Genomic DNA, 14,042 nt, shown 5'->3' with positions numbered 1-14,042 from the left:
GGCTCGGCCACCTGTCCGTCCCTGCTGCTGCGACTCCATGCCATTCCTGGTGCTGGGGTGTGCTAAGCTTTACCATTAAACACATTTCTTATAAAAAAAAAAAAAAGATACCAGTTTTTCTCAGCACCATTTATTGAATAGGCTGTTTTTCACGCACTATTTTACAATGATAATGCTGTCGGTTTGGGGGTTTCAAGTATGATCTACTAATTCATTTGTGTTCAATACACCAAGACTTCCAGCGCTGCAGTTTTGATTACTACAGCTCTATAATAAACCTTGTATCTGATAAAACAGATCCTCTCACTTCTGTAACCGTATTCACTATTCTTGACCCTTTGTATTTCCGTATAAATTTTAGAAACAATTAATCATGTTTTATACACACACACACACACACACACACACACACACAGCCCGTTGGTATTTTTATTTGCCTTATTTGAATTTGTTCGGTTTGGGGAAAACTGGTATTTTTCAACACTGAGGCATCCAATCCTGACAATCATATCAATTAAAGTCTTCTTTAATTATTGTAAATAAAGTTCCACAGTCTTCTCTGTAGAGATTTTGTATATCTTTTATTAGACTTATTCTTAAGTATTTCAATGGTTTTAATGCTATTGTAACAAGTATCTTTTAGGAAAAGATATTTTTACTTCTTTGTGGCTGGTATCTATTTGTATATTGATTTTGTTTCAGAATTTAACCTAAGCTTTTTCCAGATTATTTATAATTTTCTATCTAAGCAATCATATCATCTTTGAATAATAAGAATATTGATTTTTTCCTTTCTAATTCTCATACTGTATCTTTTTCTTGCAATACAGGACTGCTTGAGACTGCAGTAAAATGTTGATTGCAGGTGGTAGAACAAATACTCTTTTCTCCTTCCTGATCTCAAAAGAGATGTTGCCAATGTTTCATCATTAGACATGATGTGTGTTATAGTATTTTTGTAGATAACCTTTATTAGATTAAGGATGTCCCTTTCTATTCCTAGTTTGCAAAGAGGTTTTATTATTATGGATGTTGAATTTATAGTACGTTTTTTCTAAAACTATTGAGATAATGTAATTTTTTCCTTTATTAAGTATGAAAATATACTGATGAATTATCTAAAGTTAAATAACCTTGCATTCCCTTGCATTCCTGGCATAAGCCCAACTTGGTCATGATATATAATTCTTAGTATATATTATAAGATTTTGTTAATATTTTATTTTGAAATTTTGCATGTATTTTCACAAATAATTTTAGCCTTTCTTAAAAATGTGTGAAGTTATCCAGAATTCAAAAAATGAGTTGGGAAGTGTTCCCTTTCACTAGTATCTGTAAGAATTTGTAAGATTAATTGTTTATTAAATATTTGATAGAATTCACCAGTGAAGCCATCTAGGCCTGATGGTTTCTTTTTAGAAATGATTCTTTTTTTTTTTCCAGACAGAGTCTTGCTCTGTCACACAGGCTGGAGCACAGTGGCACAATCTTGGCTCACTGCAACCTCGGCTTCCAGGTTCAAGTGATTCTCATGCCTCAGGCTCTCAAGTAGCTGGGATTACAGGTGCTACCACCATGCCCAGCTAATTTTTGTATTTTCAGTGGAGATGGGGTTTTACCATGTTGGCCAGCCAGGCTGGTCTTGAACTCCTGACCTCAAGTGATCCACCCACCTTGGCCTCCCAAAGTTCTGGGATTACAGGTGTGAGCCACTACAGCTGGCCTTAGGAATGATTTTAAATGTGGATTATATTTCTTTGGTGTTTACATGAATATTTAAGTTTTTTATTTCTATTTCATTAAGTTGTGTTTTTCTAGAAATTTGTTTGTATTGTACTACTCTGTTGCAGTAACGAGTCCTCATTTGCGCACATCTTCCAGCATCCACACCTCTGGATGGTAGTACCTTCCCACATTGACTTTAGTTTCAGCTACGCGATTCGTTTTGGCCAATGAGAGACCACAGGAAAAATAACATAAGCAGAGATTTTAAAACTATTTGCTTTTTGGAACCCTAGAACTGCTACCATGTGAACAACCCTGCGCTGGACTACCGATGATGACACATGCCTCCACCACTCTAACCAAATGCCAGGAAGCCTATGATACCCTGAGTAATGATTCTCCAAATACGTTGACATCCAAGCCTAGACACTTATGAATATGTTAGATGGTGAAGGAACTTTGTAGATGTGATTGTTATGGATCTTGCGATGGGGAGATTATCCTGGATTATCCAGGTGGGCCTGATGTAATCACCAGTGTCCTTATAGTAAGAGGGTGGCAGTAAGAGTTTGTCTACAGAGGAGGTGATGTATGACAGAAGTAGAAATTGGAATGATACAGTCACAAGCCAAGGAATACCAGCAGCCTCCAAAAGTTGGAACAGGCAAGGAACAAATTCTCCCCTAGAACCCCCAGAAGGAACAAGCCCTCTTGATAACTTGACTTTGGCCAGTCAGACTCATGATTTTGGACTTCTTATCTCCAAACTACAAGACAATAAATTTGTGTTTAAGCCACTACACTCGGTAATTTGTTACAACAGCAATAAGAAACTAATACAGGTTTTGGTATCAAATGTGGAGTGTTGCTGTAACAAATACTTCAAAATGTGGGAGTGACTTTTGAATTGGTCAGTAGGAAGAGGCTAAAAGAATTACGAAAAGCAAGATGGAAAAGCCAGTATGTATGCCAGTATTGCAAGTATATGAGGTAATGCATGTTAACTACCTTCATTTAGCCATTCCATGATGTATACATATTTCAAAACAGCATTTTGTAAACCATAAATATATACAATTTTTATTTGTCAATTAAAAAATATAAGCAAAAACCAAAATATCCTGGGGGAAAAGCCTAGATTGCCTTGAATAAACTGTTACTAGAAATACGAATATTAACAACTCTGCTAGTGAGCACTCAGAAGGAAGTGAGGATCCTGTAGAGAGGGCCCACATGATGTCAGAATACCTACATCATCAAAAACAGACTGCAGGCAGGAATACGTTAAATGTGTGCTGGGGAGAAATGAGAAATTGGAAACTAAAATTTTTATACAGTGGCAGGAAACTTAGCCACATTGTGTCCTACAGTTATACGGGGGGCGGTGGGGGAGGCTAAAACAATCAGGATTCAGTCAGAGGTCCCTATTCAAGCCTCCTGAAATCTTTGTGAAGAGATTAGGCACATGACTCAGCTTTGTCATCAGAAGCCAGGAGTACAGATCGGATTATCCAGAAAAGATATGTGAAAGGTCTCTTGACTAATGGAGTAAATTGCATGCCATATATAGGAGTTTACAAGGATGCTGAGAATGTTATACTAGCAGAAACATTCGCAGCTTAGACCAAATGAAAAGAGAAGACAAAAAAAAAAAACAAAACAGTGTTAGACTTCGAAAATTCTATAAGCAAGAAACGGACTGATAAAATCACTTAACTGCAAACTTGTGCTATCCTTCATGAAAACGTAATGATGATTCATGGTGCATCCTTAGGTACCTAACGAAAACTTGTCTAAGGATGTTCTCTGTCTTATCAAATTATGGAAAGTCACTTCGCACAGTACATATTCTGAGGTCATTAATATGATCTCTTCCTAGCCTCTGCTTAGGGAGGAACCCAACACATTTATAAGCACAATATTTGACCAACTGAAGTGGTCCCTTTATGGTGATCATGTAACTGTCTACATCTTCCTGGCAAAACTCTTACTGTGTATACTCATTATATTCCTGTAATTTTTATGTGTACGTTTATAAATTACTAAGTTCACCAAGAATAACAGAATCAAAAAAGCCATGATGGGACTTTTAAAATGTCAACAATAATATGCTTAAAAGGAACTCTTAAAAGAGTGGAAAGACAAAATACCAAGCATTCAATGGCCAGCTTTGATTGATGTCTAGGCCTCAAAACAAAACACCAATCCCAAAACGGCCTCTTTCAAAGTAAGCCAAAATAATTTATTCAAACTCAAACCTCCTGAAACTTTTTACGTTTTAACGTTTATTGTTACCTATAGTCACCCTATTGTGCTGCTGAACAATAGATCTTTTTACTTCTATCTAACTGTATCTTTGTACCCATTGACCAACCCCTCTTTATACCTCCTTTCCCACTACCCTTCCCAGCCTCTGGTAACCGTCACTCTACTCATCTCCATGAGTTCAACTTTTAATTTTTAGCTCCCACATATGAGTGAGAACATGCAATATTAGCCTTTTTGTGCCTAGCTTATTTGACTTAACATGTCCTCCAGTTCCATCCATGTGGTTGCAAATGACAGAGTTTTATTCTTTTTTACAGCTGAATAGTACTCCATTGTGTATATATACCACGTTTTCTTTATCCATTCATCTGTTGATGGACACTTAGGTTGATTCCATACCTTGGCTATTGTGAATAGTGCTACAGTAAACATGGGAGTGCAGACATCTCTTTGATATACTAATTTCCTTTCTTTTAAATATATACGCAGCAGTGGGATTGCTGGATCATATGATAGTTCCATTTTTACCTTTTTTGAGGAAACTTTATACTGTTCTCCAGTGGTTGTATGCACATTCCCATCAACAGTGTACAAGGGTCACACTTTATGTTCTCAAAAAAGCATCCCTTAGTGCTTGTTCTCTTTATAAAAGCTATTTTTACTGGGGTGAGATGATGTTTCATTGTAATTTTGATTTACGTTTCTTTGATTAGTGATGTTTTTATTCATATACGTGTTGGCCATTTGTATGTCTTCTTTTGAAACATTTCTATTCAAATCTTTCACCTATTTTAAAATTGGATTTTTTTTCCTATTGAATTACTTAAGCTCATTATATATTCTGGTTATTAATTCCTTGGCAGATGGGTAGTTTGCAAATATTTTTCCATTCTGTGACTGTCTCTTCACTTTGTTGATTGTTTCCTATGCTGTAAAGATGCCTTTTAGCTTGATATGATCCCATTTGTCTATTTTTGGTGGAGGGTCTTGCCTCAATGTTGATGGCTGCTGACTGATCAGGCTGGTGGTTGCTGAAGGTTGGGAGGCAGTGGCAATTTCTTAAAATAAGGCAACAATGAAGTTGGCCACAGTAATTGACTTCCTCTTAGGAAAGATTTCTCTGTAGCATGCAGTGCTGTTGATAGCATTTTACCCCTAGCAGAACTTCTTTAAAGTTGGGGTCAGTCCTCTCAAATCCTGCCTCTGCATTATCAACTAAGTTTCTGTAATATTCTAAATCCTTTGTCATTTCAACAATGTTCACAGCATCTTCACCAGTAGATTCCATCTCAAGAAACCACTCAAGAGTCTCATGAGTGGGCTCAAAATAATCAACCATGCTATAAAAAGATGTGCTCTCATTCAGGCTTTGTTATTCCATTTATAGAGCACAAGCAAAGTCTATTTAGCATAATCTTAATGGCCCTAGGATTTTCAGAATGGTCAATGAACATAGCTTCAAGTTACCAGCTATATTAGCCCCTAACAAAAGAGTCAGCCTGTCTTTGAAGCACTGAAGACAGGCATTGACTTCTATCTAGCTATGAAAGTCTTAGACTGACTCGGCGAGGAGGCTCAAACCTGTAATCCCAGCACTTTGGGAGGCCAAGGTGGGTGGATAACCTGAGGTCAGGAGTTCGAGACCAGCCTGGCTAACATGGTGAAACCCCATCTCTACTAAAAATACAAAAAATTAGCAGGGCGTGGTGGCACATGCCTGTAATCCCAGCTACTTGGGAGGCTGAGGCAGGGGAATTGCTTGAACCCAGGAGGCAGAGGTTGCCGTGAGCCGAGATCACGCCATTGCACTCCAGCTTGGGCAACAAGCGAAACTCCATATCAAAGAAAAAAAGAAAAGAAAAAAAAGAGAAAAGTCTTAGATGGCGTTTTCTTTCGACAGAAGGCTGTTTCGTCTACATTGAAAATCTGTTATTAAGCATAGCCACCTTCTTCAGTTATCTTAGCCAGCTCTTCTAGATAACTTGCTGCAGTTTCCCTATCAGCATTTGCTGCTTCACATTGCACTTTTATGTTTTGGAGACCATTTCTTTCCTCATGAACCAACCTCTGCTAGCTTCAGGCTTCTGCAGCTTCCTTATCTCTCTCATCCTTCAAAGAATTGAAAGAGTTAAGGACTTACTCTGGATTAGGCTTTGGCTTAAGGGACTATTGTGGCTAGTTTGATCTTCTCTCTAGACCATTCAAACTTTCTTCGTATCAGCAATGTCTGTTTCACTTTCTTATTATTCACATGTTCAATGGAATAGCACTTGTAATTTCCTTCAGTAACTCTTTGCATTCACAATTCGGCTAACTATAGCACAAGGGGCCTTGCTTTCAATCTATCTGTTTTCAACATGCCTCCCTAAGTTTAGTAATTCCTAGCTTTTGATTTTTTAGAGGCCATTGTAGGATTAATTATTAATTAGCCTAATTTCAATATTGTGTCTCAGGAATTAGGGAGATCCAAGCAGAGGGAGAGATTGGGGAACAGCTGTTCAGCGGAGCAGTCAGAACACACACAACAATTACCGATCAAGTTTTCAGTCTTAGATGGTTGCAGTTTGTGGTGCCCCAGAATAATTACAGTAACATCAAAGATGACTGATCACAGATCACCAAAACAGGTATAATGAAAAAGCATAAAATATTGCAAGAATTACAAAAATGTGACACAGACACATGAGGTGAACACATGCTGTTGGAAACACTGTGCTAATAGACTTGCTCAATGCAGCATTGCTACAAATCTCCAGTCTGTCAAAAGCACAGTATCAGCTGCTAAGTGCAATAAAACAAAATATGCCCATAATATCTACCAAAATTATATACTGATCTTTTGACCTAGTAATCCCACATGTAGTTTATTTATTTTTTTTTTTTTGCAAAATATGATAACAGAAATACAAAATGACCTATTCATAAAACTTGCAGCATCATTGTGGTAGTAGAACACTAGCAACTAATGTTCATCAGTAGGGGATTGGGTGAATAAAATAGAGTCCACTCACACAGTGGAGTACTCTGCAATTGTAAAAAGAAATGAAGAACTTATATACAGATATAGAGTGATTTCCAGAACATATTTTGAAGTGATAAAAGCAAGATTGTAGAACAGTAATTATTATACGCCAATTTTTCTGTAAGAAGGGGAGAGAAAAGTCTATTGCATATTGATATGGTTTGGATCTGTGTCCCCGCCCAAATCTCACGTTGAAATGTAAACCCCAATGCTGGAGGTAGGGCTTGGTGGGAGGTAATTGGATCCTGGTGACAGTTTCTCATGAATGGTTTAGCACCATCCCCCTGGTGCTGTTCTCGTAAGAGTTATCATGAGATCTGATTGTTTACAAGTGTGTAGCACCTTCCCCGTCTCTCTCCCTCCCTCCTGCTTCTGGCCATCTGAAGTGCTGGCTTCCCCTGCACCTTCTGCCATGACTGTAAGTTTCCTGAGGCCTCCCCAGAAGCTAAGCAGATCCCACCATGCTTCCTGTGCAGCCATGCAGAACTAGGAGCCAATTAAATCCCTTCTCTTTATAAATTATCCAGTCTCAGGTATTTATAGCAGTGCAAGAAAAGACTAATACACGTGGTACCATCGGATTTAAAGGTGAGCTTACTACAATATCTAAAGATGCTTCAACTAAGCCTTTAGTTAAGCCTGCAATTGTTTTTGAACAAGGATAAGCCTTTGCTGCTAGATAGTTCTTTGAGAAGAACCTTAAGGCAAAGGTAACTTGTTCAGGAGGTTCAAGAAAAGCAGCAGAAGGAACATAAAGAATGTTAAGTGGTGAAGATGAAGCTGTGGAGACAGAGTGAGATTGTCTCAAAAAAAAAAAAAAAGAAAAACTCAGAAGTTTTAAAAAGAAAAAATATGTATCACATGGACCCATCAATATACAAATATACATAATACAAATATTATGTATCCATAATTAGAAATAAAAAATATTTTAAAGATCCTCCACCAGAAAAGATTACGACTCACTGGAGCCTCTGATGATCTTTAACTTTTTTTGTAAGCAATGTATTTTTAAATTAAGGCATGAACATTGTTTTTTAGACATAATGCTATTGCACTTAATAGTCTACGTATAGTGTAAACATACCAAAAATTCATGTGACTCACTTTATTGAGATAGCTGCTTTACTGTGGTGGTCTGTAACCAAATTTGCAGTATATCTGAGGTGTGCCTGTACTAAATTTCCCTCCATGGAGGTTGCAGTCATTTTTATATTCACAACAGACATATGTAAGAGTACATTTACCCACAGCCCCACCAGCAGAAACACTGTGAAATATTTGGATTTCTAATGATTAAAAATGGTATGTTAGTGGAATTTTAATGAACTTTCTCTTTTAAGGTTGATAGTCTTACATGTTTAATGGTAACTTCTCATTTTCTGCGAACCATCTATCTTCTGGCAATTTTTCTATTAGGTTGTTTTTAGAGACTGGAGTTTTCCTTACACTCTAAATGTAAATCCTTTGTTTTGAGTTACATTTTTCTGTGACTTGTTTTTAACTTTGTTTATATTGACTTAGTTTGTATTAAGTTCCATAAGAAAATCCACTAAGCTTTCAGTTGAATTTAAGTGTATTGGTTAAATTGATGAAAACTCACATCCTTTTCACATCTTTCTATTCATAAACATGTTAGCGCTCTCCATTTATTTTTCTCCTATACTGACTATAACGTTCTCAGTGAGAATTTTTTAATTCACTTTGCTCAATACTTAATGCGCATGCTTGATTTTAAGTTCCATGTTTTTCTATTTTTAGAAAACTCTCAACTCTTCAAATATTGCTTTCTACCCCCTTCTATTATTTTTTCTCTCCAGATATCCTATTATAGGTTGTTGGATATTCATGTTCCATTTTTTACATCTCTTAAACACTTCTTAGTACTTTTCAATGGTTTGTGAGGGTAGTTTTCTGAAATTTATCTATTAGTTCACTACTTTTCTCTTCAGCGAGGTCTCTATTTTTACTTCTAGAAGTCCAACTTGTTTCTTTTTCCAATCAAGCTTGTTTATTTTAAAAAGTCATGTCTATTATTCAGTAGGAGTTCTTTCTTATAAATATATTATCTTTTTGATTGATCTATTATTTCCAGTTCCTGAAGTACACATTCTATTTACTTCATCTCTTTCCTCATGCCTTTTTATTTCCTCTTTTGCTTTTAACTAAGATCTTACCTTCAGCTAAGCTGAGTCAGGGATCAACGTTCCAGCATTTTAAGGCTTATATATTAGTCTCAAATCCCTTCAACTAGTCTTTGGTATCAGTCTACACTTAGCATTATGGCTTTGGTTCTTAATTTCTCATATCTGAGGATTTCTAGATTATTCTTTTAGCCTCAGTTATATATGAAAATTATTTCTTGGTTATATTTCATAAAGAAATGCTTGATGTTTCTGTTAGAAGAACATGCACTCTAAATGTAGTAGCTTACTCAGACATGGTACCAAAAGTCCTTAGAATTTTATTAAGAACAGTGGCTAAGATTCTGTAAACAACCTTTTGGAACCTATTGATAAATCACGTCTTTCTTCTTTAACTTGTCAGTGTAAGTCATATTGGTAAATTTTCCGATATTGAACTAACCTTGGATTCTTGGAAAAAAACACTATTGCATGACCTCAATGCCTTAAAGAAACTAAAAATGCTCTTAATAAAAACCTAAATTATGATTTTCTCAATAGAGAAGTTAATTATATTTAATATCCATGCATGATACAGAATCCTAATTTTACACATGATACATGCAAACTGTCTTCATCTGATAACAAGGATAGTCTAAAAACCTAAGGCAGATAGATAACAGTAAAAAACCAGAAACATTCCCTTTCAAATTAAAATTAACTACCTGCTATATTTTGCCAGTGTATAGTCAATACATTTCTAGCTTTATTCCTTATCTCATGTCATTTCTTGTCTCTGGAAACCCCACTCTTTTGGGGGAAAATAACAGTTCCACCTCCAAAAAAATAACAATTGTGTATTTTCTGCCAGAAAATAAACACAAAATTTTTGCATAAAACATCATAGGATTTCACTATCTAGATTTCACAAAGTAGATTCCAGATTAAAAATTCCTAACTTACAGATAGCCTCATAAAATGATCAAAAAAATTAATGGAGGAAGGAATAAACAAGTAAGCAAGCAAGTACACAAAAGAGCATATGTTGATGCAAGCATTCATATTTGCCTATGAAAATTTCCCTGAAGAAATTAATACATGAGACATAAAATACACTTGGGTTTTAGGTATTTATTTACAAAGTTCTGACTAATACAATTGCCTTTAAAATATAGCAAAGAGTCATTTACTACTCTCAGAAGTGGCACATATGTGGCATAGAAAACAATCTATAGTCAGTTAACTATTAAAACAGAAACTTGAAAATTAAGTGACAAACATTTGTAGTACTCCCTAAAGAAATAGGAAATAAAAATGCATTTATTCATATGAACCTGATTATTCTGAATTACTGACTATAAAAAGGCTATTGTGAAAGATATCACACTTTGAAATAGCAAATGAATCTTCAATTTTACATTTAATTATAAGACCACAATAAAAAGTTGAACATGAGCGTATCTATGCATTTCACAGATTAGTAAAACTGATGGCAACTTCAGAATTATTTCATAAAGGGTACAAACAGTCTTTACCACAATTTTCCCATGGTCTTATCCTTCAAAATAAAATTCCACACACTATCAAACTAAATCAAGATTTGCTAGTGGCTAAAATCACCATAAATATACAGTACTCTCTCTGAAACAGCTACAAACGTCTTGTTTTTGCAAAATATACAATGTTTCTCAATCTTTGTCCTTATCTCAATTTGCAAAAATATTTTGGAACAATCTCCTTTAAATGTTATTCTTGTTAATAAGGGCAAATCTTTTAAAATCCACATGCTAGATCTTGAAAACACTTGAGAAGAAAATAAACTGTGAAAGGAGTGGTTATTTAAATACTTCAAACTGCACATGTGAAACAGACCCACTATTTAATCAGAATTCTATGCAAGTTTTCATCCAGTATTATATGATGTCATTTAATCTCTGCATAAACTGAGCTGCACAAATATCTATTTCCATAAATTCATTCATGGATACTATACAAATAGATTCACAGCAGTATTTGGCACCCGCCCATAAAATTTATTTACTCTATCAGGGTTGCAAAGCTACTAATATCAGCTGATAGCAACTTAAATTATTGGCCTTTGAATGACGGATTCAAACAAAAAGATAAATTACATCAAAATCACTATCTTTTTTTACAAGAATTAACTTGAAAATGTAACAGGTAAATTTTACTCTTTCAAGAAGAAAAATCAAATAGCATAGTTTAGTGTTATTTATCTTCCTTCCAGCTTTCACCAAGTGCTAATTACAAGTACCATTTAAGTCAGTTTCTTATTTGAGTATGAGGTGTCTATACATTTCTATAATTTAAGATTTTGGTAACGCTTCATATCAAATGAGTTGTAGATCTACTTAACGTATGACTTCTCCTTTCAAAGAAGGAAGGAAGGCTGACAAGGGAGGGAGAAGGGATGCCCTGTAAAGACAAAACAAACATTTCATATTTTAAATTTTCCTTTAAAAAAATTGTAAAATACAGTTCAGTATCATGCCTATTATTTTTACATTTTACAAATTACCGTAACAATTAAGTACAAGACATCTGACAATTCTAAACTCTTTAAAGTTAGGGGAATGGAAAAGGGAGAAAAAAGAAAACTATTATAGCATTCTGAAAACAAAGCCAAATAGCTAGACTAGTTAACTAGATATTAACTCAACTGAACAGATATTGGCCTATTGCTAGTAGTGATACCTAACTTTGTTTTGTGAAATATTAATGATTCCGTGTTTCAGGTTATAAAAGAAAAAATTATAAATTGGCAAACAAGGTTTCTTCTTAGTTCATAAAGCAGAATTAAGAGGAATGAAATCACTTCATGGGAAATAATTTTCTAAAATTAAGCCACACACTCTCAAAGAGTGTTTGTAATATATGTACAACTCAGAGGTACATATGTGGGTGTGAGAGTGTATACGTATATATATAATTTTGTTCCACTGTAATCTCAGCTACTCAGGAGGCTGTGGGAGGACTGCTTAAGGCCAAGAGTTCGAGACCAGACTGGGCAACTTAGCAAGACCCCCATCTCTAAAAAATATTTTTAAATAATTTTTAAAATTTTGTTCTATATAAAAATTGAGTGAAACAGCAATCCTTCTGGATAACAGTGATTATTAAATTGCTAAGTTTTACATCCCTGAGAAGTCTTAAAAATTTTAAAATAAAACAACTCTAACAAATAACTTGCAAAGACTCAAGAATAACTGTAAATCAAAATAAATTATAAGGCTGTTTTATTTTAACATACATAAATGGCTAACTGTAAGAGCTAGTAAGGTAGTTGGCTGTAAGTTCTCATCCACAAGGTTGTACAATGAAGCATTTAAAAAGCTGGGTTGATGAAGTATAACCATTCAAGTATCAACAAAATGATGATATAAATGTATAATATAAAAGTTTACACTTTCCTCACATGGAACTTTTATGATTTGGCTTATTAAAAGCATAATTTTCTATAAATGCTATAAATCTAATATTACAAATCAGATTTGGAATATAAATCCACTACTCATGACAATTACTATTCTTTAAAATGATAATTTTCCTAAATAAGAAAATTTCTAATGGAACTTATTTTTTCTGGACTTAAGAAACTCTATTAAACCTAAATTGTTATTAATTCAAAGCAGTCATAATATTGTGAATTCCAATGTTCCCACCCACCAAATAAGTGATTCCTTGAAGAAAAAATATGTTCCTTTTTTTTTCCCACAAATACAAATTTTAAATAGCTAATAAGCTGACATTAAACTTCATGAGGCTTGTTTCCATTAGTGGTTGGCAAATCTCCTAATTCTTCACAAATGTCAAAGATGACTTGGAAGGAACTTTTTTGAAATTTGAACAATCAGTATTTCCTTCTAGTATCTCTGAAAAACTAGCTAGGAAAGCAGAATGACGTACAGATTGAAACCAGGAGCACTGAGAGCGCCCACCAGTAGAGTTTGGGCGCTGAACATGAACATGCTTAGTAAATCCAATTACATTGCTTGTGGAAACAGAATGGGTAATCCGTTAGAACAGAAACAAGCCATTGAGAAGACGACATTAATGTCTTGAAGGTATTTTAGCTGCTTCTTACGTATATTGTCTATTAAAAGTGACATAACCATAAATAACAAATTAATCTTCTAAAATTTTCTATAAAATTCATTTACTTTCATTTGAAAGATGAAAATGTTTACAATAGTTGCTACAGGTGGCTTCAAGAAAGCTATAATCTAATTTTCACAAATTAATGCTTATCTGCATTTGTCAATTTTAATTGGCCAAACTACTTTGCATATATTCATTTTATCAACTAAATGCAGCTTTTCTCCCATTGGTTAAGATTAATGTTGATTAAAAACCTGTATAAATACACTAATAGATTTAGCCATAACTCTTTGATGTGTTAACTAAAGACTTTAAGCAACTTTAAAATATATATTTAATGAGTATCATTTATGTGCCTTACCTGCGAAAATTTTATAAATAAAAAGAAATCACTTATAAAACACAAAAGCACTCACAATGTGCCAGGTACTGCTCTAAGCACTTTACATATAACTCACTTAATCCTTATAACTACTTAAGACTCACTTTACAAGACAATGAAATTGAAACAGATCGTTAATAACTTGCCAAAACACATACAGCTAGTAAATAGCAGAGCAAGGATTTGAACACTAGGGTTCCAGAGTCCATGCTCTTAACCACCACCCAAATTGCCTCTCAGTATATAACATCATCTGCAAAAATGCAGATGAGAGAGTAAGAAACTTGCTACAGGACACACAGCTAAGAAGTGACAAGTCACTTGCTTTTCTTAACTTCAGTAGGTTAATAATTTTATAAAGAACAGATATTTCACTCAAATACTTAGTAATAGTAGTATTAAA

At 34.6% G+C, this 14,042-nt stretch overlaps 1 protein-coding gene across 4 annotated transcripts in view; it reads right to left on the bottom strand.

The window, feature by feature from the left end:
• Window positions 1–10,254: 10,254 nt before the first annotated feature.
• ECT2 (epithelial cell transforming 2) overlaps window positions 10,255–14,042 on the bottom strand; it is a 69,193-nt gene continuing 65,405 nt past the window's right edge. For all 4 annotated transcript variants that reach the window (XM_058426809.1, XM_058426810.1, XM_032174010.2 and 1 more), the window contains one exon: window positions 10,255–11,574. In XM_058426809.1, the coding sequence (XP_058282792.1) occupies window positions 11,485–11,574 (90 nt within the window). In that variant the 3' untranslated portion in view covers window positions 10,255–11,484. The remainder of the gene's footprint in view (window positions 11,575–14,042) is intronic.

Source organism: Hylobates moloch, unplaced genomic scaffold (genome assembly GCF_009828535.3).
Source record: "Hylobates moloch isolate HMO894 unplaced genomic scaffold, HMol_V3 SCAFFOLD_13, whole genome shotgun sequence".
In the NCBI taxonomy this organism is placed as follows: Eukaryota; Metazoa; Chordata; class Mammalia; order Primates; family Hylobatidae; genus Hylobates; species Hylobates moloch.
This window is presented reverse-complemented; position numbering and strand designations above follow the sequence as displayed.